At 46.2% G+C, this 26,968-nt stretch overlaps 1 protein-coding gene across 7 annotated transcripts in view; it reads right to left on the bottom strand.

The window, feature by feature from the left end:
- SPAG17 (sperm associated antigen 17) overlaps positions 1 to 26,968 on the bottom strand; it is a 280,253-nt gene that overhangs the window by 151,536 nt on the left and 101,749 nt on the right. For all 7 annotated transcript variants that reach the window (XR_004647912.1, XR_004647911.1, XR_004647913.1 and 4 more), the window contains exons 8-9: positions 24,234 to 24,368; positions 19,335 to 19,416 (exon numbers count right to left, since the gene is read on the bottom strand). Coding sequence is in view for 4 of the 7 variants with exons in the window: in XM_034787997.1 (XP_034643888.1) it covers positions 19,335 to 19,416; positions 24,234 to 24,368 (217 nt within the window). In the remaining 3 variants the exon portion in view is untranslated. The remainder of the gene's footprint in view (positions 1 to 19,334; positions 19,417 to 24,233; positions 24,369 to 26,968) is intronic.

Raw genomic sequence — 26,968 nt, 5'->3', positions numbered from 1 at the left:
AGTAAAGATTGTATCATAATGTATAATCAGTGGCAAAACACTATGTAAACACAGAGTTAAGGCTGCTTAGTGGATGTCTCTCCTTTGCAAAACGTTGATCAAAACTCAAACTTCTGAAAACAAGGAAATGCACAGTTAAGCTTGCCCATGCAATTTTCACTATGCCTTCTTTCAGCAGTGCCCCAATATGCCCCATTAACACATATACCTTCTCTCTGCCAACCCCATAGTTGCTGAAATGTACAAGCTCTTTACTTCCTTTCACAATCCATTCCTTCTTACCCACAGGATCTAACACTATTAAAAGGCAAAAAGGGAGATAAAAAAGGTTGCTTGCCCCATCTTCCCTCTGTTTCCCTCGTGCTGGCAGTAGCCAATGGGAATTATTTGCATATGCTCCCAATGCAATCAGTGTGTTAGGTGAACCTACACTACATGGTAGAGCAATAGTTGAGCCTGCTTGGTTAAGGTGTGTTTGTTGATATGAGGACATGTGTGGATTACTTTGAGGTGTGCGCAATGGAGCTGTGATGATATAATGAAATCTATGTTTTGCACATTCTGATATTATGCAAGCAAAGGGAAGAGCTGCATGTGTCTCTTCGTGACCCAGTACACATCATTTCAATACAGAATTGTGTATGTTATATAATTAGCATGACCCAGGGTTTTACTACAAAGGACATTGTCAGTAGTGAGCTGGGATATGAGAGCACAGTTGCAGAAAACATCTGGAGACAGCGTCCCAAGCAACGGGGAAAATGAGTATGGAAGTGTTGGAGGCCAAACTGGAATGAACAACATCTCAAACCGGTTATTAAGGGAAGGCAAAAAGCCTACAAGGAATGGAAGAAGGGAAGGATCAGCAAGGAAAGCTACCTCTTGGAAGTCAAAAAGTGTAGGGATAAAGTGAGAACTGCCAAAAGAAAAGCAGAACTGGACCTTCCAAAGGAAATTAAAACCAATAGTAAAAGGCCTATATAAAGAAAAAGAAAACAAGAAAAGAAGAAGCAGGACCATGAAGCACTGAGGATGGGGTGGAGGTTAAAGATAACCTAGATATGGCCCAACATCTAAACAAATACTTTGCCTCAGTTTTTAGTAAGGATAATGAGGAGCTTGGGAGCAGTGGCAGTATGGCTAATGGAAACAAGGATATGGAAGTACAAATTACCTCATCCAAGGTGGAAGCCAAACTCAAACAGCTTAATGGGCCTAAAGGGGTGTGTGTGAATTATCTCCATTCAAGAATATTAAAGGACCTGGCACATGAAATTGCAAGCCCATTAGCAAGGATTTTTAATGACTCCATAAAATTGGGGGTTGTACCCTGTCACTGGAGAATTGCAAATATAGTACCTATTTTTAAGAAAGGGGGAAAAAAGCCATCTGGGAAACTACAGGCCTGTTAGTTTGACCAATTGAATGTCAGGTCTTAGAACAAATTTTCAAAGACAGAGTAATTAAAGACAAAGAGGTAAAGGGTACTTGGTATAAAATACAACATGGTTTTACAAAAGGTAGATCGTGTCAGACGAACTTGATCTCTTTCTTTGAGAAGACAAATGATTTTTTTAGACAAAGGAAATGCAGTAGATCTAATCCACCTGGATTTCAGTATGACACAGTTCCACATGGAAAATTATTAGTTAAACTTGAGAAGATGGGGATTAATATGAGAATCAAAAGGTGGGTAAGGAACTGGTTAAATGAGAGATACAAGGGGTCATGCTGAAAGATGAATTGTCAGGCTGGAGGGAGGTTATTAGTGGAGTTCCTCAAGGATCAATTTTCAGACCAATCTTATTTAATATTTTCATTAATGACCTTGGCACAAAAATTGGGAGATTGTTAATAAAATGTATGGATGACACAAAATTGGGAGGTATTACCAATATGGAGGAGGACTGGGAATATCATACAAGGAAATTTGGACAACCTTGAAAGCTGGAGTAATAGAAATTGAATGAAATTTAATAGTGCAAAGTGCAAGGTCATGCACTTAGGGACTAACAACATCTGGAATGGTGTGTTCAATTCTGGTCTCCCATGTTTAAGAAAGATAAGTTCAAACTGGAACAAGTACAGAGAAGGATACTAGGATGATCAGAGGAATGTCTCAGGAGAGGAGACTTAAGGAGCTTGGCTTGTTTAGCCTAACAAAATGAAGGCTGAGGGGAGATATGATTGCTCTCTATAAATACATCAGAGGGACAAACACCAGGGAGGGAGAAGAATTATTTAAGTTAAGAGCCAATGTTGGCACAAGAACAAATCGATATAAACTCTCTATCAACAAGTTTAGGCTTGAAATTAGATGAAGGTTTCTAACCACTAGAAAAGTGAATTTCTGAAACAGTCTTCCAAGGGGAGCAGTGGGGGCAAAAAATGTAACTTGTTTCATGACTGAGCTTGATAAGTTTATGAAGGGGATGGTATGATAAGGTTGCTGACAATAGCATATGGACCATACTCACCTTTGTAACTGTTGTTCTTCGAGATGTGTTGCTCATATCCATTCCAATTAGGTGTGCGCGTGCCGCGTGCACAATTGTCGGAAGATTTTTACCCTAGTAACACTCGGTGGGTCGTATGAGGCGCCCCCTGGAGTGGTGACCTTATGGCGCCGGATATATACCCCTGCTGACCCAGCGCTCCCTCAGTTCCTTCTTGCCGGCTACTCCGACGGAGGGAAGGAGGGCGAGTTTGGAATGGATATGAGCAACACATCTCGAAGAACAACAGTTACAAAGGTGAGTAACTCTCTTTTCTTCTTCAAGTGCTTGCTCATATCGATTCCAATTAGGTGACTCCCAAGCCTTACCTAGGCGGTGGGGTCGGAGTTAGAAGTCACGGGATGGAGGACCCCTGAACCGAATGCAGCATCGCCCCTGGACTGCTGCACTATGGCATAGTGGGAAGTGAAGGTATGTACTGATGACCAAGTCGCTGCCCTACAGATCTCCTGTATGAGCACCTGAGCCAGGAAGGCGGAGGACGAAGCTTGAGCCTGAGTAGAGTGGGCAGTGAGGTGCATAGTTGGGACACCAGCAAGTCATAGCACACACGGATGCATGATGTAATCCAGGATGAGATGCACTGTGTGGAGACCGGGAGGCCCTTCATCTGGTCTGCCACTGCTACGAACAGCTGGGTCGTCCTCCTAAAAGGTTTTGTTCGTTCGATGTAAAAGGCGAGAGCCCTATGAACATCTAGGGAATGCAACTGTTGCTCTTGTCGCGAAGCGTGTGGCTTCGGAAAGAAGACCAGAAGGAAGATGTCTTGGTTGACATGGAAGGCAAACACCACCTTAAGGAGGAAGGTGGGGTGTGGTTGCAGCTGTACCTTGTCCTTATGAAATACCGTATATGGTGGGTCTGAAGTGAGGGCTTGAAGGTCCGACACATGTCTCACCGAGGTCATAGCGACAAGGAAGGCTGACTTCCAGGAAAGGTACAGAAGCGAGCAGGTGGCCATCGGCTCAAACAGGGCACACATGAGTCTGGATAGGACCAGACTGAGGTCCCCATAGGGGCCGGATGTCTAATTTGTGGGTACAGACATTCCAATCCCTCAAGGAACCTGCTGACCATGGGATTGGAGAAAACCGAGCGCCCGTTTTCGCCCCGGTGGAAGGTTGAAATCGCTGCTAGGTGTACTCTGATGGATGAGACAGCCAGGCCTTGCTGTTTCAGGGACAAGAGATAATCCAGGATGGTAGGTACTGGCACCTCCAGAGGAGCAGTATTGTTCAGGGCACACCAGCAGGAGAAGCGCTTCCATTTGGCCAGGTATGTGGACCTAGTAGAGGGCTTTCTGCTACTCAAGAGTACTTGCTACACAGAGCGAGAGCAATGCCGCTCAGATTGAGTTAGCCATGCAGCATCGATGCTGTGAGATGGAGGGACTGCAGATCCGGATGACATAGTCTGCCGTGCTCCTGAGTGATCAGGTCCGGCTACAGCGGTAGAAGAATTGGTTTGGTCACCAACAGATCGAGGAGTGTGGTGTACCAATGTTGCCTGGGCCATGCCAGGGCAATTAAGATTAAGCGGGCCTTGTTTCTTCGCAATTTGAGAAGGACCTTGTGAACTAATGGGAATGGAGGAAAGGCATAGAACAGATGGTCTTTCCACGGCATCAGGAAGGCGTCCGATAGGGAGCCCAGGGAGCATCCCTGGAGAGAACAGAACACCTGGTACTTCCGGTTCTTGCGAGAGGCGAAAAGATCTACATGGGGAAACCCCCACTTCTGGAAAACAGAATGGATATCGTCTGGACGAATCGACCACTCGTGGGCCAGGAAGGACCTGCTGAGGCGATCGGCCAAGGTGTTCTGGACTCCCGGGAGAAACGACGCCACCAGGTCGATCGAGTGGGCTATGCAGAATTCCCACAGGTGAATGGCTTCCTGACAGAGGGGGGATGATCGCGCTCCCCCTTGCTTGTTGATGTAAAACATGGCCGTTGTGTCGCAATCTTCACAGACAACACAACGGCCCTGAAGGTGTTAGCAGAATACCTGACACGCCAGGCGTACCGCTCTCAGTTCCCGTACGTTGATGTGCAGGGTTATCTCTTGTGCGGACCAAAGGCCTTGTGTGCGAAGGTCTGCGAGGTGAGCGCCCCAGCCCAGAGATGATGCGTCTGTGGTCAGGACTAGAAAGGGCTGCGGGGCATGGAACGGCATCCCCCCGCATACGAAGCTGGGGTTCAGCCACCAACCCAGAGAGGATAAGACCTCCGTCGGCACCGTGAGTACTGTATCCAAATTGTCTCGGCCTGGACGGTACACTGACAAGAGCCAGGCCTGATGCGGATGGAGGCGTAGACAGGCATGTCTGGTCACGAAGGTGCACGATGCCATGTGGCCCAGTAGACTGAGGCATGTGCGTGCTGTCAAGGTCGGGAAGCTTTAGAGGCCGTGGATAATGGTCACCATGGACTGGAAGCGGGCCTGCGGTAGGCACGCCCTGGCGAGATTCGAGTCCAGGATCGCTCCAATGAAGTCTATTCCTTGGGTTAGCTGCAAAGTGGACTTTTCGGTGTTGAGCAGCAGGCCCACCTGTCTGAATAAGCTCATGACGAACCAAACATGAGATTGCACCTGGAGCTCAGAGCGACCTCGAATGAGCTAGTCGTCAAGGTATGGAAACACTTGGATCCGATGTCGATGGAGCAAGGCAGCTACGACAGCCATGCACTGTGTAAAGACCCTTGGCACTGTGGACAGGCCGAAGGGAAAGACGGTAAATTGGAAATGCTGTTGGTTGACCGCAAAGCGAAGGAAGCGCCTGTGCGGCGGGTAAATTGCTATGTGGAAGTACGCGTCCTTCATGTCAAGGGCGGTGTACCAGTCTCCAGGATTCAGGAAAGGGATAATGGTTCTCAGGGAAACCATGCGGAACTTCAACTTTACAATGAATTTGTTGAGTCCGCAAAGGTCCAGAATGGGTTGTAGTCCCCCCTTTGATTTGGGGATTAGGAAGTAATGGAAGTAAAATCCCCTGTCCCTCAGATCCCTTGAGACCTCTTCTATCGCTCCAACAGCCAGGCGCGCCTGTACCTCCTGTAGGAGGAGTTGTTCGTGAGAGGGGTCCCTGAAGAGGGACAGGGAAGGAGGGTGGGAAGGGGGGGGTGAAACAAACTGAAGACGGTATCCACTTTCCACCGTGCGTAGGACCAGCGGTCTGACGTTATGCGGGACCACGCAGGGAGGAAATAGGAGAGGCGGTTGAAGAAAGGCGGGGAAGGATCCTGCAATGAGAGTGGTGCTCTGCCCTTGGGCGCACCTTCAAAAGTTTTGCTTGGGCCCTGCTGATGGTTTTGGGGGGCCCTGATTCTGGTCCGACTGAGGACCAGATTGTCTCTTCCTACAACCGTGGCCACGCCTCCTGGAGATATGAACCTTGAACAGAATAGTTTGCACTTCCTGTTGGCGATGGTGGAAAAGAGATCCACCTCTGGAAATCTCCAAGTCAGAAACATATGACTGAGAATCTGTAAGTCTAACTTCCATTCATAATCTTGGGAGAAGTGCCTGCTGAGATCATCGGCCGGAGTGTGTCATATCCCTGGAAGATAGGTGGCTGAAATAAGGATATGATTTGCTATATCCTTACAAAGTTCCATAGCTTTATTGCTTTGGCACAAAGAGAAGTGGATCCCTCCCCTCAGCCCTGATGGTTGATGTAGAAGATGCAGAACATGACCTTGATGGATTTCCCCCTGATTAATGGGAGGAAGTGAATGCAGGCATTCCTTACTGCTCAGAGTTCCAGAAGACTGATGTGTAAAAGAGCTTCTTGCATGCACCATTTGCTTCAAATGGTGTGCATCCCTTAGTGCTCCTCCAACCTAATGATATGGTGATGATCGAGCGAGGTAGAATGAATAGGACACTTGCAGAGATGTTCTGAGGGTCCTTCCACCAATTGAGTGAGTCGTGTACCTGGCAAGGGATACATACCAGCTTGTTCAGACAGTGTTTGGAGTATAAACTGACCTGAGCCATCCCTGGGAACAGTGAAGGCATAATCTGGTAGGTTTTGTCACAAAGGTACAAGCTACCATGTGACTCAGCAACTGAACGCAATTTCTTGTCGATGTCTGTGCACTCATTTGAATTCTTGAAATGAGGTTTGCTAGTGTTGTGAACTTTTTAATACTGAGCTGAAAATGTAGCCTGTGGAACAGGTACATTGTTGTCTTTACGCTGGAGATCAACCCTTGAGCAGCTAGTCATTGAGATATGGAAAAACTATCATTCCCAGTTGATGAATACAGTGGGCAACTACGGCCATCATCTTTGAGAACATTTTTGGGGTTGAGGAAAGGCTGAAAGGAAGCATTCAATACTGGAAATGATCCTGACCAACTAAGAACTAAAAAACCTCTTCTGAGATGGGTAAATTGCAACATGAAAGTATGTGTTCTGAAGCTCGAGGGATGAGAACCAATCCCGTGAATTCAACAATGGAATTATAGCTGCGAGACTCACCATCCTGAATTTGAATTTTTATGATTATGTAGATTTACAATTGGTCTCCATCCTATTCTTTTTTGGGACAAGAAAATACTTGGAATACAATCCCTTCCCCCTGATTGGAGCTGGAACAGGGTCTATGGCATAGAAAGGAGATGATTTCCTGTCTCAGCAAATGGGTCCCTGAACAGGGAAGGGAAGGGAAGGGAAGGGAAGGGAAGGGAAGGGAAGTGGGGTGGAGGGAAGGAGGTGAAATAGATGTAGTAACCCGATCTTATAACACCCAAAACCCATTTGCCTGATGTAATTTGTTCCCATGCAGATTGAAAATAGGAGAGAGAGTCTCCAAAGGTGAGGAGCTGGGTATATTGGCGCAGTCACAGATTCATGATGTGGTGTTGTTCCAGACCCACAACCAATACATCAAAATTGCCATTTTGATGATCATAGAATCATAGAATATCAGGGTTGGAAGGGACCTCAGGAGGTCATCTAGTCCAACCCCCTGCTCAAAGCAGAACCAATTCCCAACTAAATCATCCCAGCCAGGGCTTTGTCAAGCCGGGCCTTAAAAACCTCCAAGGAAGGAGACTCCACCATCTCCCTAGGTAATGCATTCCAGTGCTTCACCACCCTCCTAGTGAAATAGTGTTTCCTAATATCCAACCTAGACCTCCCCCACTGCATCTTGAGACCATTGCTCCTTGTTCTGTCATTTGCCACCACTGAGAACAGCCGAGCTTCATCCTCTTTGGAACCCCCCCTCAGGTAGTTGAAAGCAGCTATCAAATCCCCCCTCATTCTTCTCTTCTGGAGACTAAACAATCCCAGTTCCCTCAGCCTCTCCTCATAAGTCATGTGCTCCAGACGCCTAAATCATTTTTGTTGCCCTCCGCTGGACTCTTTCCAATTTTTCCACATTCTTCTTGTAGCATGGGGCCCAAAACTGGACACAGTACTCCAGATGAGGCCTCACCAATGTCGAATAAAGGGGAACGATCACGTTCCTCGATCTGCTGGCTATGCCCCTACTTATACAGCCCAAAATGCCGTTAGCCTTCTTGACAACAAGAGCACACTGTTGACTCATATCCAGCTTCTCGTCCACTGTGACCCCTAGGTCCTTTTCTGCAGAACTGCTACCTAGCCATTCAGTCCCTAGTCTGTAGCAGTGCATGGGATTCTTCCGTCCTAAATGCAGGACTCTGCACTTGTCCTTGTTGAACCTCATCAGGTTTTTTTTGGCCCAATCCTCTAATTTGTCTAGGTCCCTCTGTATCCGATCCCTACCCTCTAGTGTATCTACCACTCCTCCCAGTTTAGTGTCATCTGCAAACTTGCTGAGAGTGCAGTCCACACCATCCTCCAGATCATTAATAAAGATATTAAACAAAACTGGCCCCAGGACCGACCCTTGGGGCACTCCACTTGAAACCGGCTGCCAACTAGACATGGAGCCATTGATCATTACCCGTTGAGCCCGATGATCTAGCCAGCTTTCTATCCACCTTACAGTCCATTCCTCCAGCCCATACTTCTTTAACTTGGCGGCAAGAATACTGTGGGAGACCGTATCAAAAGCTTTGCTAAAGTCAAGGAATAACACATCCACTGCTTTCCCCTCATCCACAGAGCCAGTTATCTCATCATAGAAGGCAATTAGGTTAGTCAGGCACGACTTCCCCTTGGTGAATCCATGCTGACTGTTCCTGATCACTTTCCTCTCCTCTAAGTGTTTCATAATTGATTCCTTGAGGACCTGCTCCATGATTTTTCCAGGGACTGAGGTGAGGCTGACTGGCCTGTAGTTCCCCGGATCCTTCTTCTCCCCTTTTTTAAAGATGGGCACTACATTAGCCTTTTTCCAGTCATCCGGGACCTCCCCCAATCGCCATGCGTTTTCAAAAATAATGGCCAATGGCTCTGCAATCTCATCCGCCAACTCCTTTAGCACCCTCGGATGCAGCGCATCCAGCCCCATGGACTTGTGCACGTCCAGTTTTTCTAAATCATCCCAAACCACTTCTTTCTCCACAGAGGGCTGGTCACCTTCTCCCCATACTGTGCTGCCCAGTGATGAGGATAGTTGAATGATAGATGTAGTTGAAGTAGGTGGTCTTTTCCTTTGGAATCTTTGTTTCTTTCTGAACGGCTCAGTAGATCTTTGAAATCCATAAAACTGGATGGGATCAGGGACGGATTAACGTAGGGGCTTTAGGGGCTGCAGGCCAGGGCCCTGGGCTAAGTGGGGACCTGGCGCAGCAGAGCTCAGGCAGGCTGCCTGCATACCGTGGCCTCACGCCACTCCCGGAAGTGGCTGGCTGCTGCCACGTCTCTGCGATCCCTTGTGGGGGGAGGTGGTTCCGTGCGCTGCCCCCGCCCCCAGTGCTCCCCACCCCCACAGCTCCCATTGGCTTGTTCCCAGCCAATGGGCGCTGCAGGCGGGGGCAGCATGTGAAGCTGCCTCCCCCATCCCCTCAAGGGGTCACAGAGACGTGCCAGCAGCCGGCTGCTTCCGGGAGCGGTGTGGGGCCACAGCATGCAGGCAGCCTGCCTGAACCCTGCTGCGCTGCTGGCTGGGAGCCACCTATGGTAAGTGCCTCCTGGCCGGAGCCTACGCCTCTCACCCCCTCCTGCACCCCAACCCCCTGCCCCAGGTCAGAATCCCCTCCTGAACCAAACTCCTTCCCAGAGCCCACACTCCTCACCCTCTCCTGCACCCCAACACTCTGTCCCAGTCTGGAGCCCCCTCCTGCACACAAACTCCCTTCCAGAAAGAAACTAATATAACAGCTATTCTAAGGTAAGACGTAGGCTATTTTGAATTAACTTAACTATATTCTACATATTTTAAGACTGAATTGTAACCACAGAATGGCTTTATGTTAATTAAAAGGCAAGTTTAGTATGGCATTAATAACCTCGATGCCATAATTGTGATAATTTTGTTTAAAATTAGGAAAAAGACTTGTATACAGGGGCCCCACAAAACCTAATAGCCCCGGGCCCACAGGAGAGTTAATCCGGCCCTGCATGGGATGGGATCTCTGCACCATATGGAATCTATTAAACTTTTGTTTACTTGCAGGTGTATAAACCCACGGAATCTTAAGGTGGTCTTGGAATCCTGCTGGGTGTGCAGTGACTCATCAGTGGATTCAGCTAAGAGTTTTGATCTATCAAAAGGGAAGTACTTTGGAACTGTCTGGGGAACCTAGAAAGCTGAAGCCAGGATGCCCAATGCATGGTGACTGCTGTGGAAACAGAACAAGCTGCAATGTCAGGTAGGTTTAAGGAGGCCTGCAATGAGGTTCTAGCTAGTAGCTGATCTTCAGTAATAATAGCCTGGAATTGCTTGTAATGTTCTGCTGGAAGGTGCTTGTAGCGGGGTGGTTACCCCGCTCCTGCCCTGAAGGGCTTAAAACAGTCCTGGGAGAGGGCTGTGGCAGGGGAAAGGCTGGGCTGATTGGGGAAGCGGCTGCAGCTGGGCCATGCCCCAATCAGGCCACAGCTGGCCTGTATAAAAAGGCTGTGAGCCAGCGGCCCAGAAAGAGTCTCTCTCTGGGCTAGGAGAGAGCAGGGCCTGGCTGCTTGTAGAAAGGGTATTGGGAGTGAAGCAGGGCTGGGGAGGGCCAGAGGAGCAGGAGAGCTCCAGGCTGGCAACTTCCCAGGCTGCAGGACCTGGTCCAAGGCCAATAGAGGTACTGGAAGGCAGCAGGTCCGAACCCCCTTGCCTATGATGAGTGGCTTTTACACTGCAGTCTGCCCCATTGAGTGGGTCCTAGATGGTGACTGGCAGTAGCCCATGACTGAGGCAAGGTGGGGATAGAGGGTTGGGGGTTCCCCTGAGTGGGGAGACCCTGAGACTGCGGGGGGTATTGCCAGGGGGCAGCACCCAAAGACAAGGGGCACCAAGTCCTGAGAGGGACATGGGGGCCAGTGGCAGCGGGACACCAGCCTGCAGAGGGTGCTCTGGAGGCTGGCTGAGCTAATTCCCTGAGAGACCAGCAGGAGGTGCTGCAGGGGTGAGTCCCGCACCGTCACAGTGCTCAATAAAGGTGGTGAACTTAGAATAATTGGTGTGGTTATATTTTGTCATAAGAGCTTGGTAATTTGCAATCCTAAACCGAAGGGTTGCAGATGAGTAGCTCTTACAGCCAAAAAGGTCAAAATATTTGTGGTCCTTATCATATGATGTTGATTTAGTGTGGTGCTGTCAATCACATTCATTTACAGCTTCCACAACTAGAAATGTAGGTGAAGGATGTGAAAACAAAAATTCAGAATTTGTGACTGGGACATAATACTTTTTATCAGCACATTTGCATGTTGGTGGAATCATTGCTAAGGTCTACCAGACGGTCTTGGAGGGATCTGAGAAGGCCTCATTTATTGATAAGGCCACTTGAGCAAAGGGTGTCCATTGCAGGATATTTAGAAGATTATGCTGTGACTCTTGGGCTTCTTCTAAGGGGATCTGTAAGAAGTCTGTAATATGTTTAATTACTTGAAATGGTTTAAAATCAGCTGCTAGAGAAGGTGGAGGGTGACATAACCTCCTCATCTGGAGAAGATGAGGAGATATTAGTTTATGGAGTAGCCTCCTGTTCTAGTCTTTGTTCTTCAAAAGATGCCTGTGATTGAGATGTTGGAGGACGAGTAGATGGAATAGGAGATTATCTCCCTCGGTGGTTCCCCTGAGAAAAACTATGGGCTTGAGGAAAACTGCTGTCAATAGGCATCCCAAGGATCCCAATATGGCCACTGAGGAGGTCCATAGGGCATAGGAGGTGGTATCCAATGTGGCTCATGCCAATGAGAAGGGGCACAAGATTGCCTCACTTGTAGCTCCTCTCTTTCCATGAAGGTGCCAGTGAGGGTGTCCTTCTGTTGGCAAGAACCCTGCGCTGTGATTTGGGAATCTGAAGAGAACTCCTCATCATCTAAAGGAGGAGCCCTGCCAAACTCAGAGGTTGCTAAAAAATCAAGTGGTACTGGGGAAAGATCCAGTCTCAGTCACCGTGCCAATCTCAGTACTGACAGAAGCCTAGAACCCCTTAAAAGAGGAGACTCCAATTTGTCTGAGACAAATAAGTTTTTTGAGTATCTAAATTCTTGTGGTACCAGATGGATTTGAGCTGAAACAGAGCAGGGTTCCACAGTTGGTACTGAGCGCAGTCTGTTTAGGTGGATCCTGTCTGATGCAGGTCACCAGTACCAAAGAAGATGACTGCTTGGGGGACACCCAGATGTCAGTTTCCTTGCCAGTATCGAGGGAATCTGAGTGAGTTGTTTAATTACCAGACATTGAGAAGGGGCTGTAGGTACTACCTCCTTAGAGGTAGAGCATTTAGACGCTTTCACAGCATGATCATGCTTTTGCAGTACCAAAGATGTTTTCTGTACCGCAGCATGTTTGATATCATGACCCTTAGAGCTCAGAGCCCTAATGCAGAAATGGTACCAGCAAAGCCTGGAGCCTTCGCAGTACCTAGACCAGGATCTGAGGTCTCCAACTCTGTCTTATCTTGAGAAGGAGGCTTTTTTTGAAGTAGGCTCCTTGTGAGGAGAATTATTCCTCTTCTTATGAGTCTTCCCAGTATCCTCTGATGATCTGTCCCATGAATCACAGAATCATAGAAGATTAGGGTTGGAAGAGACCTCAGGAGATCATCTAGTCCAATCCCCTGCTCAAAGCAGGACCAACACCAACTAAATCATCCCAGCCAGGGCTTTGTCAAGCCAGGCCTTAAAAACCTCTAAGGATGGAGATTCCACCACCTCCCTAGGTAACCCATTCCAGTGCTTCACCCACCCTCCTAGTGAAATAGTTTTTCCTAATATCCAACTTAGATCTCCCCCACTGCAACTTGAGACCACTGCTCCTTGTTCTGTCATCCGCCACCACTGAGAACAGCCTAGCTCCATCCTCTTTGGAACCCCCCTTCAGGGAGTTGAAGGCTGCTATCAAATCCCCACCCCCACTCTTCTCTTCTGCAGCCTAAACAAGCCCAGTTCCCTCAGCCTCTCCTTGTAAGCCATGTGCCCCAGCTCCCTGATCATTTTCGTTGCCCTCTGCGGGACTCTCTCCAATTTGTCCACATCCTTTCTGTAGTGAGAGGCCCAAAACTGGACGCATTAATCCAGATGTGGCCTCAGCAGTGCCGAACAGAGGGGAATAATCACTTCCCTAGATCTGCTGGCAATGCTCCTACTAATACAGCCCAATATGCTGTTAGCCTGCTTGGCAACAAGAGGACACTGCTGACTCATATCCAGCTTCTTGTCCACTGTAATCCCCAGGTCCTTTTCTACAGAACTGCTGCTTAGCCAGTCAGTCCCCAGCCTGTAGCGGTTCATGGGATTCTGTGAAGGTCTAGATGAATGTGATGCAGATGTTGCTGGAGCACTATGCTCACTCAGAAGCTGATGTATAAGGAGGGGTCTCCTGGCCTGGTTCCAAGGCCAGATAAAGAAATGTTCCATCATCAGGAGCTTGAGTCTTATCTCCCGGTTCTTCCTAGCTCTAATTTTAAATATTGAACAGATGTATACTTTTTAGGACTACGTGTATCCCCCAAACAGTGAATACACCAGGAAACCAGGATTGTTCGCCACTGAGCAGGCTAGAGTGCAGGCAGGTGAGGCAATGTTTGAATCCTGCAGAACCTTGCATACCCCAGAGATGAGGGGGATCCCGAGAGTGGGCCACTCTTGAGGGGAGAGAAGTATAAAACAAGCCTATTACACAAAATAAAACATATAAAATAAAGATGTAAAAACTGCACTAATTAAATTAAAAAGTAGACGCTAAACTTGAATGATAGAAGCAGGCAGGCAACACACACTGTCTCAGGCCGAGGCGGTTGAGAAGGAACTGAGGGTGGTTCGCTCATACAGCACTACATATTCTTGGTATGGGGCATGTATGGGCTGAACTGGCACTGCTACCAAAAATCTCCAAGCAAAGGCACATGAGGCACATAGGTACATGAAGTGAAGCACCCACAGGGACACTACTCAAGGAAGTAGTTTGGGTTTTGCTCAACTCAGTGCCCTGCAAGGGGGTGATATACCACCCAGCAACCTTAATTCTGCATCAGTATAGTTTTTTGCCGTTGAACTTCCTAGTTTTTTTTTTTTTTAAACAGGAAAATATATGTTATGGTAGGGGTTAGTAATCAGTTAGACAGTTATACATATCATGTCCTGCATTTAGTATACTGAGCCAGCCTGCCCCCTCCCATCAGTTGCGCTCCACTAGCCCTGCATTGGCACACTTCTCCAGCCATGCCATTGACTCATTCCTTGCACTCTCCTCTCCAACGTGGACACTCCCCACTAATGTACCTAAGCAACAGAGTGTCCTTTGGCACCTTTCAGACTAACAGAAGTATTGGGAGCATAAGCTTTCGTGGAGAAGAACCTCACTTCTTGCATCTGAAGAAGTGAGGTTCTTACCCATGAAAGCTTATGCTCCCAATACTTCTGTTAGTCTTAAAGGTGCCACAGGACCCTCTGTTGCTTTTTAGAGATTCAGACTAACACGGCTACCTCTCTGATACTTGACCTAATGTACCTAAGACTCCCCATTGCAAGCAGGGAACGCTTCTTCCTGAAGTCTTCACTCCCTGACATTCAAACATGTCTATAGCCATTACTTCCCATTCCTATAACCCAACTCACATGAAGTGCCTGGAGCAAAGGACAACTACGTTACAATGGAACAGTGTTCCTGGTTGTGTTGCACAATGTGTGGAGTGTGCAGTTTGTGGTAGGCCAGCAAGAGAAATTACAGGTAGGATTTCTGTTCCAAGATCCTGACAGTTTTATCTTTGAGGGAAAGATCATCTGACCCCATCCAATACATGTACCCCATCTTCAAGAAACACTGAAGTGACAGAGGTTGTAATGTTTCTGTGCCATACAGTGCACATTTTCCAGTCAGCTACGAACCCTCCAATGTCCCAATTAATGTTCTTCCAACACTTATTAACAGCTTTCATGCAGTGTTGTGGTGCACTGGCAGAGCTGTGGGGTGCAAGAAGGCAAGGATGCAGGGTATCTGGGGTGCACAGGCAGAGCTGGGGGTGCACTGGAAGAGCAGTGGAGTGCAGGTAATCTGGGGTACAGGGTGGCTGGGATGCACTGGTAGAGCTGGGGCTACAGAATGATTGAGTGCAGGAAGGTTGGGGTGCCTGGCAGAACTGTGGAGTATATGGGAGTTGGAATGGGCTGGCAGAGCTGGGGGAGTCGTACCTCCCTCACCTGAACTCCCAACCTCTCTCCCCTCCCCTACCACCCAATACGCATTTTTACTTCTCCCAATAACCCCACGCTGAAGTCCCAAATGCCCCCTCCCTATTCCCCCACTTCTGTGCTCTCTAATCTCCCCCCACCCCGGAAGCAGTCACATGTTTAATTTTTCTCCCAAAGACTTTGATTATATTCCCCTCAAAGTGAAATTGCCTCCCATGACTCAAAAATTGTAGCAACCTCTAGCCATGGAATTCAAGACTCCTTCTGTCTGAATTGGGGGCTCGTCATTAATTTATCCTTAGTTATGTTAATCGAAGGCTATGTTCACAGCCATAAAAAGGTCTGTGATTCATCCAGTCATTAGTACCCCTCAATTTAACAGTACAAGGCAGCCAAAAGAAACCATTATTTTGTGACAGAGAGGGCCGTGTAACTCGGGAATTCCTTGGTCAAATTTCCCTAAATTTGGATCATCAGTCCAACCCACATCCTCCATGAGGAACGCCTAATTTCAAAGCAATTCAAGTAACCATTCAGATTTTAGGGCATTTATAAGAGTCAAGTTTGTAGCATATAAAATGGCAGGAATGGAAACCCTGTAGACATTTTTTAATTGGCACATGCACAGTGTAAAACTGTACATATTCTTAAACACTGTTGTCAGTTTAGGTCCCCCAAAGATTTACTGGATGCCGTGCATTACCTGGGGTAAAACTTGACAGATTAAGACAATTTTGGCCTGTAGCTCATCAATGGTATGATCTCTAGCTTTCAGTAAAACACACACACACACACACAACCTTTTCTAAAAAATGGCTATTTTGAGGGGGGCGGGTTATATCTCCGGAACACCACACTCAAATCACTCCAAATTTGGGTTACTAACCCTACTCCAGACTCTCCTGAGGCATACCATATGTCAAAGAAATCTAAATAAACATGTCCATTTTAGAGGTCTTAGAAAGGTCAACCTTTAAACAGATGTGATGTTGTGTCACTATAATACACAAGGGGGCCAAATTAAGGTTGTACAGACATCCTTAATTCTGACATTTCCCAACTTCTGAGTGCCTGACTTTGCAACCTTAATGTTTTTTAACATAGTTTTTTGTGTCTAATATGTATCTATGGTTAAAAAGGGCAATTTCCCCCCATTATATCCAGAATATAATTTAAAGGTACTTTTTATTTTAATACAATAAAATAATAATAATAATACCTAACTCTTATATAGTGCTTTTAATCAGTAGATCTCAAAGTTCTTAATGAGGTAACAAACAACCATATATGCTGGACTAGATCAATTCCAAGGCCAGATCTGAGGTATTCAAAACAAATAAACAAACGTCAAGACCAAAGGATTGGTAATATATTAAATTCAATTAAGGCACATAACCATCCCTACCCATCCTTAATGGACTGATAGAGAATATTATATCACATTTTATAGCTGAATTGGATTAGTTACCAAAGTGTCATGTTATTCAAGGCTGCATGATCATGTCATAAAAAATTCTACCATTAGTATAACAGAAGAACAGAGTTGATGTCAGAATTTTAACTTTTAATTTCCTTATCAATTTCTGACAGTGAAACAATGAAAACTGCAATCTTTTTCATCTTTGTTGGAAACTTTCCTCTCTGAAGGCATCTGATCACAGTTATTATGCCTTTGTTACTTCCAAACTGGATTGCTGTAATGTGCCCTACTTAAGACTACTTTTTAAGACCATTCAGCAGTTGCCACTAGTGCAGATTAGCCTGCTCCTAACTCCTTTTAACTGTGACTGGTGGACAGTAATTCCTATGCTCCATACTTTGCACTGGCTTCCTATACAGTTCCAGGTATGATTCAAGGTGCCTGTTACCCTCTCAAAGGCCTTGAAAGATCTGAGAATTGACTATCTCTGACTGTGTCCACACTTAAATTGTTCTTTAAGGGAGATATTTTCCAAAGAGGTAAGCATTGGCCTAGCTCCATTCTCACTGAAATCAATGGAAGTTTTACCATTAACTTCAATGGGAACAGAGTTAGGAAAACACTGATTGCTTTTGAAAATCTTACCCTAATTTCCAAGTATTGCTGCACTGCTGGTGTAGCTCCACTATGTTTTTCCTATGCACCAATGTATCATTTGTGTTCAACCAGAATCTCTTGCTGATGTCCCCAGGACTGAACTCCACAGGTAGCAGAACATTGTCATTGAAGCATACAGGCTCTGAAATTTGCTACCCATTGTGTTCTGGAGCACAAACTAGTAGTTTTTAGGAAGTGGTGCAATACATATTTATCACCACTGGCTTAGTTAAAGGACATTTATCCCCTCAATGGAGGTATATATATACAGTTTACATTAGCTGAGGGTCTGGTCCAAGGACTGTGTCAACAGTGTGATTTGTGCAGATTGTTGGCAATGGTTGTTCTTTTTAATGTTTGTAATATACTTAGACAACACAATGATATAAATAAATAAATTACATTAAAACTACCAAGTATAACCACTGTACAGCCAGGCAATACACCAGTTATATAAATTTATTCACAGCAGCCATGGTTGTTACACAGAAGCAACAAATCTAAGCTAATAAATAATTACACACAAAGGTATGTTGAAAGAACATAAAATTTGCAAAATCAAGCACTCAAAAATAGGAAATGATAGAATTAAGGTTGCCCATGCAACCTTAATTGAACCTCCTTGTGCGTATGCATTATAATACCATGTTTAATTATGTGATCACATACTATTTTTTCTACTAGGAGTTGTAATTGCAGGGAAAATCCTGCTAAAGGGCCCTGGGCTACAGCATGCTCAGTGAAGATGGAGTCTTAGGGTTTGTGTTCACTGCAACAATTAACTAGAACTAGGGGTTCTAACAACAAATTTTTGGTGGCCTCATAACATGGCCACCAACTCTTGCTGGTGGCCACGTTGTCAAACCAGTCTTTCTCCTTGCTTCCCCTGGCTCTTTAGTGAGAGGGCGCGCCAGGGAAGATAGGTCAGGAACTGTCTGCCTGGGGAATCCCAGGCTCCCCGTGCCTTGACTGGGCAGGAATAGGGGAGCTGCCCAGGAAGCTCTGATTGACTGAACGTTGTAGCTACCTCCACTAACAAGAGCCGCCTTCAGCACCGCACACATCGGTGCCACGTGTCTTCAGAGGCGCTGCCCGGAGCCCCTCAGGAGGCTGTGTGGTGCAAGGCACCGATCCCTGCTGGTGGTGCCAGCACAAACACGAACATGGCACATCTTGCTGCCTTGGGTAACAGCTATTCAGGAGCAACAGCTGGGCGCTGCTGGGAGGAGCCGCTTCTTCCCACTCACCGAATCTCTGCCCATGCTTTGGAGGCTGTTGTGGCCACAAAAAATCCATTGGTGGCCTCATGTGGCTATGGTGCCATGTTTGAGAAATGCTGCATCTGCACTTGAGCTAGCCTAGCTTGATGGAGAGCGACCACACTTCAAACAACACTGGAGTTACACAGAGTGCTTTGAATGCTAACACAGAGTTGGATTAGCAGCACAGAGTGATTAGACTAGCTGTTGGTGAGCTGTTGTAACTCAAGCTGTTGTACCCTCACTGCATTATTAGATCAAACATCATCACTCCAGCTTAGTTCAAACCATTCCCTTGGGCATGTCTACACCGCACAGTAAACCTCCCCTCTGTGGAACCCATGCCTGCAGGCGCATTCTTTTGAAGCTTATGCTAGTGTGTCCACACTGCACTGCTACAGGAGTCTCATACCGATGCCAACACGTCCACACTGCACTACACAGACACAAGTCGGACATGGTTGATTCTGGGGGTATATCCCAGGGTTCGTAGTGCCCTTGCTTGGTAGCATGGCAGGAATATTCAAACCAATAAAGCCATTCTCTGAAGAATTCAATCGCTACCGCTGCAATTGCAGTGTATTGCAACTTAGATAATTTATTTGCCCCAGGAAGTACTTCTATAACATCAATTTCAATCTTTTAGTTTGTTGCACAATTAACTTCAAGACTGCGTAAACAGAAGCAGGGTGACAAGAGAGAAAATTGCTCAAGGAATTAGATATTCATTCTAGTTTTAATCCTTCACACATACCCTGTGGTAGAATTGCTGGTACTAGAATTTCTTCTGTTTGTACTTTCTTCTTTGAAGGGATAGTGGGAGAAGCTGGATGTGCCTAAAGGAACAAAAATATGGATCAAACAAACACAGAAAGGTGTAGCCAGGTTAGGTTTGCTACTTGTGAACACTGAGGCCCAGATCCATAAAGAGATTAAACTCTGAGTTGCAACATTAACTTTTAGGCAGACAGAGAATCACTGGAAGAACACTGGGATCCACAAAGCCTAAATCAGTTGCCTGGGCTCCCTATACAATGAATTGGGAGAGACAGGCACCTTAGAATGATATCCATAAAAGCCAGCACGCTAGGCAGGGAGCTGCCTAAGCTAGCAAGTGAGAGATGATGATGACAGGGGTGTCCTAAACTCTGTCCCTCTCATGAAGCTAGGTGCCTAAATCCAAGCCAGAGAGAGTAAGTGAGGACTCTATAGCCCAGTGGTTAGGGCACCCACCTGGGAAATGGGAGACCCAGCATCCAATCCCCCAGCTCCAGTGATTTTTTAATTACCTAAAGTGGAACAACTTCAACAGAAAAGATTGAGGGAACCACTCTCACAAGTCCACCCTCATGGGTGTTTGGCCATTTTCCTCTCCTGAGATAGAACTCTACAATTCTCCCACTCAGACCAGGCTCTGGGCTACATACCCTGTGTATCAACGGTTCTTACCCAGGAAGTTTGACTGAGTTTGGACACCTACAGTTCTTCCCTTTCGGAGTCTGTGATTAGTGGGTAACACAGTAGCAAAACAGCCTTTAAAAATCAAAGTATTGCTTACTTTAACAGTAGGAATAAAGCATTTAGAGAAAAAGGATTTTAAAACAACAATCAGTCTAGATGTATGATCTTCGTAAAGGCTTTGATGATAACCAGGCATGTCTAACTTCTTCAGACATTCCAACGGATGGCTGGTTCCTCTGAACAACATCTCCCTCTCATAAGAGAGAGACCCTTTTTAAACTGCCAGAGTTCATGTTTTGTGTTCCTGGGCTTTGGCCTGCTGGACAGAAGTAGTTTGTAGGCTGGTTGGTCCTACTGCAAATATCCCCTCCTGCTGCTCCCCCACACTCTCCCCACGCAGAGCCTGACCCCTTCTGCCTTTGGCCCTCCATCTGGTCCTTGTCCCAAACCCAGTTCCTCCCATCATATACACACTTGACTCCCTTCTCTGCTCCACGTCCCAGTCCCAGTTTCCTCTCCACCATCTACATGGCCCAGTTCTCCACCCCTAACCTGTGGCTCCTCATCCAGTCCTGCACAATCCCTTTGGGCTCGTCCCTGCCCTACCAACACAAGCACTGGCTTCCTCTACGCCCCGGGTGTGCTCAACCCCCCGCTCTGCCCCGGGCCCTGCCCCCACCCAACCACTTCCCTCAAGCCCCCATCCCACCTCTTCCCATCCCTGCTCTGCCCCTGCCCCTTCTCTTCCCGCCCAGTTCCACCCCCACCTCTGAGCATGCCCTGTCCCTGCTCCTCCCCTGCCCTCCTAGCACCTCCTGCATGCTGCGGAACAGCTGATGCAGGAGGCACTTGGGAGGAAGGGAGAAGCTGGCTGCTGGTGGGTGTTAAGCACCCACTAATTTTTTTCCATGGGTGCTCTGGCCCTGGAGCACCCACAGAGCCAGCGCCTACACCTACCACCCTCCACCCTATCCCCAAAGCTCAGCACTCCCCTGCATTCCAGTCAGCTCACTTCTTCTGCCTTGTTTCCTGGGTACCAGCAGGGGGAGCATTGAGAGCACAGGAGAGCAGAGTCTCTCAGATCTCAGTTCCTGGGCTACAAGGTGGAGCAACTCCAGGCTGAAGCATGCACAGTGTAGATGGAATCCTTGAAGAATTAGCTGTCTATCTCTAACAAGTCATGTACAAACTGCGATCTTCAGAGAGTCATACCTTAGCCAAATTTGAGCTAATTTTCACAAGGATGGCAAAAGAGCTTCCCAACGAAATGACTGTAATTAAATGAAAATTGTAACATGGGCAAAAATCAATGCACAGAATAGAACAATAGTTTTCTGACATCTCTGACCTAGCAGCCAAAGAAACAGTCACCTTCTGCTGCAGAGATCAACTACCTGAGTCTGAAGAAATCTGGGCTCCACTTTTAGAAACATGACTAAGGGACACCTAAGTGCCCCATGGCTTGTCTATACCTCTTTCCCCTTTCCCCTTCTTCCTCCCCATTGACTCTTTCCCCTCCCCTTTCTTTTCCCCCCTGCTTTCACACTGCCTCTCTCTGCCTTGACTGTGTTATCTCCCCCTTAGTTGTAAAGTATTGATTTGCTTTTATGGTTTAATATTAAGGCTGTTAAAATGTTTTTTTGTGTTTATATGTTAATACCTTGATGTATGTTACAGATGACAATTGACTTTACAGTAGAACCTCAGACTTATGGACACCTCAGGAATGTAACTCTAAATGTTCCGTAACTCTGAACAAGACGTTATGGACTTCAGCCATTAAGATTTGGGGCTGCAGCCACAGGGTTGGGGTGGGGGGTTGGCAGGGCTCTGGGTGGGGGTTGGGGTTTCTGACCCTCAGGATGCCAGGGCTCCGGGTGGGGGGGCTCAGGGCTTCTGTCCCGTGTGAGCACCAGGGCTCTAGACCTGGGGGAGTGCTGGGGCTTGGGGCTTCAGCCCCGCAGCTCTGCTCCTGGTTTCAGCCTTGTGGGGAGTTCCGGGGCTCCCCAGGGCTCCGCTCCCAGTTTCACCCCACCCTTTCCCCCAAGCCCCAACCCCTGCCCTGCCTCTTTCCACCTCCGCTCTGCCTCAGGCCCCGCTCCCACTCCACTCCTTCCCACAAGCTCCCACCCCATCTCTTCCCGCCCCCGCTCCTCCCCCATCCTGCCTCTTTCCCACTCAGTTCCGCCCCCTCCCCAGAGTGCACCCCATCCCTGCTCCTTCCTCTCCTTCCCAGTGCCTCCTGCATGGTGCGGAACTGCTGATCATGGCAGGTCGGAGGTGCCGGGAGGAGTAGATTGGTGGGGAGGAGGCACTGGGGGGGGGGGGGAGGGAGGAGCTGGCTGCCGGTGGGTGCTAAGCACCTACTAATTTTTTTCTGTGGGTGCCTATGCCACAGGCAGTACAGTATTTGCTGTATTTTTCCTCCCCTGCGTCCTGATTGATTACTGGTTCCACATGGTGTCCAGTTGACTGTTAAGTCCATAACTCTGGTGTTTGTATCTTTGAGGTTCCTACTATATAATTTTCTTATTTTTCATATTGTAATGTTTGCAAAGTAAAAAATAATAAACATCTTAATGAAAAAAGAAAGACCCCAGCCTCGTTCTGAGAAACGGTTGAACCATCTTTGCTGACATTTTCCAAAAAATTCAGTCTGAGGCAGACCCCTAAGCGTGGGAAATTTCAACCCAACGGTAGTTTGGCGAAGTCAAAAGCAACTAAAAACCAGGATCTTATAACGGAGTGTTGGGCAATGTTAACTAAAGACATTGCTATATGACCCACCTATAATTAGCAGACACTTTCTAAATTCATTTTCAGGCACACATTGCTTTCTAGGTAAAAACCAGTATCCTGGGGCTTAAATTTCTTGTTTTTTCGTGGCTTTTTTTTGCAGCTCAGAGGTGAATTTTTTTTCTTTATGAACAAAGATTTTTGGCAATTCTGACTTCTCCAAGTTGGGAAAAGAGAGGAGTGGGAATGGAGATAAGGAAGTTTCATGCTTTAAGATATTATCATCAAATTTTCCATACAACTCAAAATTATCATTTAAAAATATTAATTTTGGCACCTCTTCAGGTTTGCCTGTGTTTTAAAAAATTTAGTTGAAAAATAAACAAATTAGAAATTATTTAAATTAGATTCCCTTTTCCTAACTGAGGGAGTTGGAACATCAAAGGGATGAAGGACCGTCCAGAGACACATGAACACAAACTATACTGTAGTTGGCTATCATATCTGTCCATTGAAAAAATGCAATTTCCTTTATCTCAATGATGTTTATGCATATATATATATATGAATATCAAAGCAGACATGTAAAATAAGTTTTACTAAAAAGAGTTTAATTTTTCACTTCAGATATCAAAGACTTTCAAGTATGCAATAAAAGCTTAGGCTAAAATTTTCAAAGATTCTTGGTTCCTCAGTTTTTGAAAGGCAAACATCCAAAAGTAGTGGACATTTTTGAATATTTATATCTTACTTTGTAAATGAACTGATCTGGCAAATTACTCCATGCAAGATGACCTCTGGGCATGCAGAATCCCTGTGATGGGGTGCACTCACCCGCACTGGATGGGGAAGGTTAATTCCTCACTTGGGCTGAGCAAACCATGCCCCCACTGGCCATGCTCCAGGTGCAGCACTAGTATAAAGGGAGCAGCCCAGCTCAGTCTGGGCTGACAGCTGAGGAGGAAGAACACTCCTTGCTGGCTTCAGCCCAGGAGCAGATGGACCCTCTTACTGCGGAAGCTGGAGGCGCCGAGACCCAGGCAGATGCCCAAGTACATGCAGACACCCGAGAGGGATCAGCATTGCTAGGAACCCCATGCACTGAGAGGCCTGGGGACCCTGATGACGTTTTGACAGCAACTCCAGGAGACATGGTAGGAAGTGGCCTGATTCTCAAGCTGGTGTAGTTTTTTGTTTTGTTTTGGGTTTGTTTGTTTTGAGGATTTAACACTTAAGACAAAAGGCCTGATTCTCATTTACACAAGGTCACATAAGTAGTAAATGGCCTGGTTTGATTTTTTTGAATGCAGTAGTTAAAACATGCAGTTTCACTTAAATTAGTAGTCTCTAAGGTGCCACAAGTACTCCTGTTCTTCTTTTTAAATTAGTACCTAATTACTGCGCATAACCATGACCTATTGCAAAGCGTCCCTTCATAAGTTGCAGAAGGCTGTACCTGTTTGTTCTTTGTTATTACAGGGACATTAATAAAGTTGGTGTTTTCCAAGTAGTGCTGATGTTGTCTTTTCCAGTCCAGACAGTCATACATCAAACAAGCAATGCTTTCAAATAGCACAGTTCCAAATGCAAGCTATGAGAAAAGAGAAACAGATATGACGGATCAAGTTTATACACAAAACAACACAGTGGAACTCAACCACCAACTAGCAACTCTCTAAGCAACAAACCTACCATCCTTTTAAAATGTTTTCCCTTATTAATTCAAAATGCTAATTTGTAATGTGAGTCTATGAAAACAGAGCTTCTTGTTGGGGGTGATGAGGGTGAAGAATTTTTTCAAGATCTCCCTCATCTTTCCTTTTTATTCTCCCAACTATCACATCACAGTCTGTAACATATTGAATGGTGTATATGTGTAACACTGCCTATAGTGGCTGGAGTTCTACAGAAGATTAAAATGGTACTATTAATGTCAGTTAAAGCCAATTCTTCTTTAGATATATGGCATGTGTCTATGGGCTAAATGCACAAAAGTAAGAAGGGAATGCCTAATTCCTAGTCCTAGTTAGGTTCCCAGGCTTTCTATATAATGCATGGGGAGAATCAGGCACCCGAGGAAGGATCCTCAGAAGTGAGCAAGCTAAATGGGGACCTAAGGCAGATAGGAGTGAAATGTAGAGGAATGGTGCAGGACTTAGACCTAGAACCTCAAAGGTATTTAGGCACTTAACTGCCATTCATCTAGGCCTCTAGGCACCTGACTGACAGGGTGAAGTGGGGTGCCTATCTCTGTTCAGGATTCTCAGTTGTGAATCATCTCCTGGAGTTAGGTGCCTAAGCCAGCTCAGCCATTTAGGCAGCTCATACCCTAGCAGATTAAAAACCAGAAAAAATTCTCCCAATAGCCAGGGAACTCACCTTGGATGTGAGAGACCTGGATTCAAGTCTCTTCTCTGCCTCTTTTTGGAGCCAGGACTTGAACAGCTCCAACAGGTCTCATACATTCCATGTGATGGCCCTCACCAATGGGCTATATGCTATTCTTTGTAGGTCCCTTTTTCAATCTTTCCTGTCTGAGCTGTTCCATTTTTGTTCTGTTTGTACAGTGCTTAGCATTAGGTATTCTAGGCACTGCAGTATTAGAAATAATAAATATTCATTGGAGCAGGCATTTGAAACTGGGTTGCCTACATCCCAGGTGAGTGCCCTAACCACTGGGCTATTGGGTATTCTGGATTCACATTCACATATGTACCCATCCACTATGTGCCATGCCCCATCCTGTAGGTGTGTTCTGAGGATGTCCATGGGATTGAACCCCAGGTGAGATAGATAGTGGGAACGCCTACTTTGACAATCCCATTTCAGTGCTCTTGTTAGCTGTGGGGAAGTGTCAGGATTTAGGTGGCTTTACACATGCCTACTGGCAGAAATTTAGTCACTTAGGGGACTTAGGCAGCAGCTGAGTTGTGAGAATGTCAGTGAAGCCTAAAGGTGAATCAAGGCACCTAAGGAGGAATTAGGTGCCTAAGTACTTTTTTTAGATTTAGGCCAATGTTCATTTTTTGTAACAGAAGGTACTGTATTCTCTCCCTCATATCAAATGTGCAGGTTTAATTGGTGCAGCTGTAATTGCATGCAGCTGTATATTGCTACAAGTGACCACACTCCGTCCATCCAAGGAAGGCAGGACAAGCCTCCTTACAGAATTCAATGTCATTCCACAATACTCCTACTGTTTGCTGTCCGGGGGTGGGGCGGTGGGAGAAGACCTCAAGACCTGAACTCTGATTCCACAGGTGGAAGCAGTATGATACCACTAGACCACATAAAGGCCAAAAGTACATTTGAATGAAGCTGTAAGTTGGAGGGTGGAAGCTTCTGATGTGTTTTGCTGTGGATTTTACTAAACACTGAATGATGTAGTGGAAAGAGTAAAACAACTGAGACAGGATTTGCCATCACCATGAGACTGACATCACATGGGGCCAGATATCCAATTCCAACCTGAGGCAAACTCAAGCTTCACTTGGTATTAGCTGGCTTGGCCATATTCTTCTGTGTATGCTAGGCATCACAAAAATGATGCAACAGATTTTTAGAATTGACTCTTCATTTAATTTTTTCTTGGGCAAAACAAAAATAGGTTTTTTTTTTGGATGAAATTTTAATAGTTTTGTCTGTTAAGACAGTGTGTGTAAAGTCAAGTGACATTAACCCTTTGAGAGTCATCTGTCTTTCCTGTACTGGGTTTCCCTGTTCTGAATGGTATTAATGTATGAGTGTATGCTGTATGAATATAGTGTGAAAGATAGATCTTTCTTTCCCTCCCAGAAAACTAGGATTAGAACAAATAGGCAAATGGGTGTATGTAAAAAGTTAATCTGAGTGGCTGCTGATGACTGGAACAGTCAGATTATCTAAACCCTGCTGGAGTCATGGGTGCAACAGGTTAGCAAATAGGAACCAGAATCATAGGAGACAGGACAAAAAAATTGAAACTTGAGGAGAAAGGGGGTTAGTCAGAGAAGCTCTGGCTCAGAGCTGGCAAGTTAGTCTAATGTTATCTTTGGCTGAGACCTTATAAAGTTATTTATGGTAACCTCTGATGTGTTTTGTTGATTTTGTTTCTTTTCCTCATACTTGGGAGAATGAATACATTCAGTTTTCTTTGCTCTGACTAGTTTGGTGCACCCGTTTTGTATGTAAGCTGAGTCAGTCACTTGGGTC

This window comes from Trachemys scripta, chromosome 1 (assembly GCF_013100865.1).
Source record: "Trachemys scripta elegans isolate TJP31775 chromosome 1, CAS_Tse_1.0, whole genome shotgun sequence".
Lineage (NCBI taxonomy): Eukaryota > Metazoa > Chordata > Testudines > Emydidae > Trachemys > Trachemys scripta.
Note: the sequence above shows the minus strand (reverse complement) of the source record. Positions and strands in the feature narration are given on the sequence as shown.